The sequence below is a fragment of the Mytilus edulis genome, chromosome 5 (assembly GCF_963676685.1).
Source record: "Mytilus edulis chromosome 5, xbMytEdul2.2, whole genome shotgun sequence".
In the NCBI taxonomy this organism is placed as follows: domain Eukaryota; kingdom Metazoa; phylum Mollusca; class Bivalvia; order Mytilida; family Mytilidae; genus Mytilus; species Mytilus edulis.
In genome coordinates this window covers 7,312,991-7,320,412 of record NC_092348.1, presented here as the reverse complement: position 1 = coordinate 7,320,412, position 7,422 = coordinate 7,312,991, and the positions used below count along the sequence as shown (strand labels likewise).

The following is a 7,422-nucleotide window of genomic DNA, read 5'->3' as shown; positions in this document are numbered from 1 at the left end:
CCCCACCAAAGGAAACCACCTTTTTACACGTTATGCTATTCACAACAATTTATTTGTTTCGTCAGATATTCAAAACATTATATATTTTTTTTAAATTCTTGGTGCAAACAATTTATTTATTTATGTTTTTCAGTTTAATTTTCTTATAAAGCAAACTTTTGTTTCGACAAATCGCATTATTTCCCGGAAACTCGTTTTGAATCCGTCAAAGTTTTGTTTCAGATGTGTAGTCAAGTGAACGTTTTGAAGTATACTGGTTCATAATTGATACTGTGACGTAATTATGAATCAGTGTGAAACGAGCGCTATATTTATTTTTCTAAAATTATCTGTGCAATTTTCCTAAAAAGTTTCTATTTCCTATATTGAGTCATGGTATAATAATATATTGTTTGACATAATTCTTCCATTTAATCACATGAGAAAGATGGCAAGTGGATCTAGAGGATTGTTTGAAGAGTTTATAGTGGACACGGAACAAGTATCACAGATCACTCGCGCGAAATCAAAAATTGAAAGGATGCACGAAGTTAGAATAAAGTTGAAAGAAGAAGCAAAACTTGACGCGAGTAGCAAACGTTGGATACGAGTAGAAGGCGACGTGAGAGATAGAATGAATGCCAGGGTACGATTGTATACGTTTGTTTCGTACCTATAAGCCTATACATTTTTACACGGCACATGGGACTAATCTGTAGACAACTAGATATCTGCCTCTGGCTGCTATTGTACTGACAGGTTTATGATTCAACCCAAATAAGTGCCAAGTTTTGAGTAAATTCAACGATTATTTTTATAAAATGTCTTCTATCATTCCTATGGAACAAATTTATAAGAAAGATTTTCTACCCTCTGGACACATTCATATGAAAAATAAATTTACTTCATACTTAACTTTATTTCAATTAAAACACTTCACTTGTCAAGAGTCAATCTTGAACTATTTTTGCCAAACTTTTGTTTATAAAATTTCACTTCAAAATGACATTTTTTTATCCTCGGTATCTTTTGCCTCTCATTTATTGAATTCTACAGATTCTTTTCAAGTTACCTGTTACCTGTTAACTCTTTTGTATATTCCACCTTTCCAGATGAACCACTTCAACTGGAAAATCCTCTTAGTGTAGAATCCCTTATTAAAAATTACATGATTGTCTTATATTTTTTTTTAATCTGACATTGATTGAATTAGATATTATAAATTTACATGTATTTCATTCTTCATAAGTTACAAAAATATTGTGCATTTAAATGTGCCAGGAGTGAATCCATTACCATGATTACAAGTACATGTAATTGAGTCAAATGATAATCCTGGGATACATTTGTCATGACACTTTTGCATTACTCTATTTGATTATTTTGTCAAATACATATTATTTGCAATTATAGCTCATTTGTTTCTTTTTATTATCAGCTGAAAAAAAATAGTTGAAGGAGTTATTATGTTCCCAACAAATTGACATACATATGATGTGCAAGGAAGCTAGAGGTTGCTGTAGAACATTCTGTAAAAGTTGGAAACACATTTTATTGGTTTTTAGTCGGGTAAATTCAAGGGGAGGGGAGGGGGAGGGGGGACATACTTATTTTTTAGCTGATATCTATAACAATTGTAAATACTCTATAACAGGTCTATGATTTAAAACTTATCAAGTGAATCTGAAAGTTTGCCAGATATTTTTTATTTTATTAAAGTCCATAAACAGAACAACAAAAAAAGGACCAATAATGCCTGATCCTTTGAGATTTTATACATATTTCTTGAAATGAATTAATACCATAATTAATTAGTTATATTTTTTATTTCAGGAATACATCATTGCAATGTGTCAACCATGTGAATTATACGAACTGCCTTTTAATGATAAATCTAGAGAATTTTTACATGAAGATAATTTAGAAGAAATTGAAAAGCAAACCAATGCTTGTATTGAACTGGGTGATTTAAACAAAGTACTGATTAAAGGAACTGATTTAGCAGTTACACTTGCAATATCTTCCTTAGAAAATATAATTGGCCAGTCAAATATAGAAACAGATGGGGTAATTGATTCTGAAAATGACATCAACAAAGGTGCCGTTGCTGGTCCTCCATCTGATTGGGAGAAAAGATTAGACAGCACATTTCTCAGAGCTTTGTCCAATGCAAGTGATGGTACATGTAAATTTGACGATTACCATAATACTTCTGCAGAAGTAAAAATGGCTATTTTGAAAACTTTAAACAATGAAATAAGTGATAATGTTGATGAAAATGAACTGTTTGACCATAGTGGGAAACAAAAGTCAGCTGGTGCCACATCTCTTCATCCCATTCATATCTATGGTGATGATGACCTAAGAGATGTTACAGATAGTGATAATATACAACCAGAACCTGTGGATACAATATTAGAACAGCTGACAGATACAGTTATATCACCAAGAAAACCATCTTCTAAATCAAATGACACTGAAGAAGTTAAATTTTTAAGAAATTTTGGAACATCAGCCGGATATTCTGAAAACATACTAGACGAAGGTTTATTGTATGTTGATGACAAAACAGCTCCATGTGAATTTCTTGACATACTGAAACAATTAAAAGACTCTAAAAAGTCAGAAAATGATGATGACACACCAATGGAAATTTCAGACGGGACTCCAAATAAGTCTTCAGCCTTTCCACCACCACCTCAAGTACCAGAAGGAGATCAAGGTCGTAGAAGTTTGCCTAAAGAATACAAGAAGACTCTTATGAAACACATGAGAGCTGAAGAAGACGGAGAAATGTCTGTTGATGAACTGAAAAAGTTGAATGAAGAGCGTCAAAAAATTCTAAAAACCCAATTTGAAAGTCCATCAAAACAAAACTCACCTAGGGGAGAGGGCAGTCGCAGAAAGAAAAAAAATCGAAAGAAAAACAAGAAAGTTGGTCAAAATAATAACATTGTTTCAATAGAAAAAGACATTAGGGAAAATGATGAGGATGAAACACGTGTATTAGAACCTTATCAGAGTAGTTCTGGGGAAGATTGTATGATAATGGACGTTGAAGAGTCATCTCTACCTGTATATATCCAACCTTCTTCTCCTCGTGCAGTAAATAATTATCCTCAAACACAGAGGCAGCCTATAGGTCCCCAACCTTCTCCTCCTCGTCAAGCAAATAATTATCCTCCAACACAGAGGCAGCCTTTAGGTCCAGCAGATAACTATGCTAGGAATCATTTTCCTGTTAACCCTCCTCAACGTCAGGAGCCACCATCTGGTCCAAGAGAAAAACGCTATATTGTTATAGATGGTAGTAATGTGGCTATGCAGTAAGTGTTATATATGTATATTAGAATTAGCTGCAACAACATAAATGTTTCAACCAGTAGATGTGGCTCTATGTCTCCATTCTGGATTTAAAGTTAGGACTGAATTCTTGCACTTAAACTTAAAAATAGTTTTGAAAGTATTCATTTATACATTTCCTACAAAGTGTACACACATCTGAAATAAAAGATTTATATGAAATATCTATCTTTATGATTTGAAGTAAGACAGTAAGATGCAATCTTTAAACAGGGGATAAGAAATTATCTGAGATTTTTTACCAGCATCTTTAATTTAAGAAATTTTTATAAATGTATACAAAGGGAGACAATTTGTCTCAAGTATCAAATTTTAAGAACAGTTTACATAAAGTACTTACCTATTTTAATGGCTTTGGTTTACTTTTATGGATTGTGAATTGGATGGTGAGTTGTCTCATTTGCACTCATACATATGTACCACATCTTATATCTATTGATATTGGTGAGAAGAATCATTTTGTTTCTAAAATTTCTTAAAGTACATGTTGCTTGTTGAGAATTTTTTCCATGAAGTTCCAGTATAATTTTTTTTGCATATATATTGTTAGTTTCTGCCTTCACTTGCAGGACTCAAATACCTGTAGCTGATTATTAGACTATACCTTTAAATATGTTTTATAAAAATAAAATTTTGAAATTTTGAACTGTGATATAAATTATATATTTTTCTTTTTTCTTTTCAGTCATGGACGAGGAAAAATATTTTCCTGCAAAGGTATAAAGTTATGTGTTGACTACTTCCTTAAACGTGGTCATACTAAGGTAACATGTTTTGTTCCTGCATGGAGGCGATATAGACCTAGACCTCAGAATCCAATATCTGACCAGGATATACTTGTAGAACTAAATGAGAGGGGTCTGTTGGAGTTTACTCCGGCCAGAAGATTGGATAATAAACTGATCAGCTCTTACGATGATAGGTATGATTATCAGTTCAATTGAGAATGGAAATCGGGATTATGTCAAAGAGACAACAACCCTACCACATTTTTTGTTATAAGGAAACAACAAATGTACTAAATTTGCAGAAACAGTTTTAATTATATCAAAGATACATTAACACAAATGTCCATTTTGTTCTCCAGTGTTGTTCAAAATATAACTGATCATGTCCATGCAGTTTCAGTTGTGATGTCAATCACTTGCTGACCATATTCAATGCAATTAAAGCATGGCTTTGATTCCAAAACCAAAAGAAAAATGTCACATTAGAATACATTGTAAACTAGGTCAACAAAAATGTAGTAAAATGCAGAGTTCATATTCATTTGAAATTAGCATGTTCTCGTCCTGAAATTGCATCGGAACATAAAACAGTTCTCTATATACATTGATGTACATCATGATAGATTGTTTACACTGTGAATCAATGCTTCAAACAATAGACATACTTCATACATAAATTGTTTTATTATGTTTCTAGATATGTGGTAGAATTAGCAGAAACAGTAGAAGGAATTATTGTATCTAACGATCAGTACAGAGATTTAATGGGTGAAAAATATAGTTGGAAAAAAATCATTGAAGAAAGGTTAGTTTATTGCAACAAAATACTGATATTATGTTATTGTTGAACTTAAAAAGAAGTGTGATAAATATAAAAAATAAAATTTGGGATGATTGCCAATGAGATAACTCTTCACAAGAGTCCAAATGACACTGAAATTAACAACTATATGTCACTGTACGGCCTTTTACAATGGATGTCACCGTAAAGCCCATACTGCATAGTTAGCTATAAAAGGCCCCAAAATGACAAATGTAAAGCAATTCAAACAAGAAAAAAACCAACAGCCTAATTAATGTACAAAAAAATGAAAGAAAAGAAAAATATAATACAGCAACAAATGACAGTGACAACCACTAAAATTACAGACTCCTGGCTTGGGACAGGCACATACATACAGAATGTGTTAGGGTTAAATATGTTAGCGGGATCCAAACCCTCCCCTAATCTGGGACAGCAGTATAGATTGTAACAGTACGAAATAAAAAAGAACTATAAAAAGAAGTTGAAAAAAACTTATCAGATGAATATAAATAGAAATACACCTAACATATTTTTTTAAAGTTGGGGGTACAAAAACCTTAGTTCTGATTTAGACAACTATATGTAATCAAAGGGAAACATGAAACCTCTTTCTAAATCTGTCAGGAAAATTTGGCAAATCCTATCTGCTGTATTGTTAGGGCTACCTGAAGGGTATCCATTAGGTTGCAATGTCAATTTAAAAATGCCTTCGTCCACCAGGTCAATTTTGAGCCAATTTCTGAAAAATTTACAATAAAGGTTTTAAATATTTTAAAAAGGCACAGGTGAGATGTCAGATTGCAAGGTCAACTTGCCAAACCGCACAAGGTCATGGTTGAATTTGACCATGTTGGAGCCACATTGTAAAATTATACATATATTAAGTTTAATCCATCAATTTACTATTTTACAGTTTAATATTCATTGAGTGTCTATTTCAGATTACTTCAGCCTAGTATTGTTTGTCTATTTCAGATTACTCCAGTATAATTTTGTTGGTGATATATTGATGATACCAGATGATCCTCTTGGTCAACATGGACCTAAATTAGATTTATTCTTGTCAAAACCATCCAGACAACCATCTCCGTTAAGAAAAAGGTAAATATACAGTATTGGTATATAAAATTAGGAAGATTATATCATAGGGAACGTGTACTAAGTTTCAAGTTGATTGGACTTCAGCTTCATCAAAAACTACCTTGACCAACAACTTTAACCTTAAGTGGGGCTGGCGGCCAAACAGAAGGACCAACAGAAGCACATACTGAAAAACATAATGCCTTTAGGTGAGGCATAAAAATATCAACAGAATCAGAAGTTTGTTGACAATAAGAAACATTTGAATAAGAACAATTTGTATAGTCAGTACAGTACTGGAAACCAGTATTTTAGAGCGATTTATGGATCTGATGACAGTTCATATAAAATATGTAAGAATTTATTAAAATAAATTTTCTTTTCATATGTTACAAATTTTAAAACTGTCATGTTCATGTTTTTTGTATTATTTTTTTTGCTGCCCATTTGTATGTTGTTCTGTCTTGTTCATGTAATTTGTTTTAATTTGTTTTATTTCTAATTATTTCAGACATTTATCACCTAAAGGTGCTACATGTCATCAGAATATGTGGAATCAACCACCTCCTCCATTACAACAATATCCTCCTCCGTTAATGGGCATGCAACCTTCATTGTTAGGACCCCTACCTAATACAAACTGGCAGCAACAAAATAATTATCAGGGACAACCTCAAGGACAGAACAACAATTTTCCTTGGAATAATCAGGGACAAGTTCAAAACCAATTTCAAACAAGGAATCAAGGACCGTATCAAAACAATTCAAGATTCCAAGGAGTAGGACAAACCATGCCAGGTCAAAACAAATTTCCTAATCAATCCCCGAAGAAAAAGAAGGGTGTGTGCAATCAAAAACAATCAAGACCTCTAAGGACCAAAGAGAAAACTCAAGAAGTTCTAAAGGATTTAAAGGATATTTTTCCAGAGTCAATAGCCAAAATTTTGGAAGTGATTGATAACCATCCATCAGAAACAGATTTAACAAGACTGTCAAATTATGTGATAAGTGCATTGGATAAATGATCACTCTAATTCAGGATTCTTTACTTTTATGTATATTCCATTTTTTTCATATGTCAATGAAATCTGTGATAAGACCATATAAAATTAAAGAATAACTGTTCATGCTCACTGTCTTGAAAGTGCTACCCTTCTTGATTTGGTTTTAAAGTTTTTCAAAATGTTTTTTTTTATACATAAATATACGAGAGGAATACTATGAAATGACTATTAGATCATTTCAACATGCCTTGATAAAGATAATGATAGTTTCATGACAATGCAAAGTTTACTTAAAAATTAAAATGTATGCTATTTGCTGTCATTCCAAAAAAAAAAATAGTAGAAAGTCTAGGTATTTTTCTTGTTGGGGTCTTTTTAAGGTTATTACCATTAGCAGTTTCATTTAAGTAAGACTGTTCTCGAGTTAAACGCACAGGGGCATGGGTGGCATTTATTTTGTGTA

The 7,422-nt window shown here is 32.3% G+C and overlaps 1 protein-coding gene across 1 annotated transcript; it reads left to right on the top strand.

Annotated features, from left to right (window-relative positions):
- The first annotated feature begins 262 nt into the window (after window positions 1–262).
- Window positions 263–7,083, top strand: LOC139525384 (NEDD4-binding protein 1-like). The gene is made up of 6 exons (XM_071320690.1): window positions 263–625; window positions 1,813–3,305; window positions 4,028–4,264; window positions 4,768–4,875; window positions 5,851–5,976; window positions 6,467–7,083. The coding sequence occupies exons 1-6, from the start codon at window positions 419–421 to the stop codon at window positions 6,978–6,980; spliced, it is 2,685 nt and encodes an 894-aa protein (XP_071176791.1). The 5' UTR covers window positions 263–418; the 3' UTR covers window positions 6,981–7,083.
- The last annotated feature ends 339 nt before the right edge of the window (window positions 7,084–7,422 follow it).

What these genes read in the sequence shown, in the direction of transcription:
- LOC139525384 (XM_071320690.1), top strand. Translation starts at nt 419, where the DNA reads ATGAGAAAGATGGCAAGTGGATCTAGAGGATTGTTTGAAGAGTTTATA. An exon ending in ATCAGCTCTTACGATGATAG is followed by an intron (nt 4,265 to 4,767) that starts GTATGATTATCA and finishes TTATGTTTCTAG; the next exon opens with ATATGTGGTAGAATTAGCAG. An exon ending in CCATCTCCGTTAAGAAAAAG is followed by an intron (nt 5,977 to 6,466) that starts GTAAATATACAG and finishes TAATTATTTCAG; the next exon opens with ACATTTATCACCTAAAGGTG.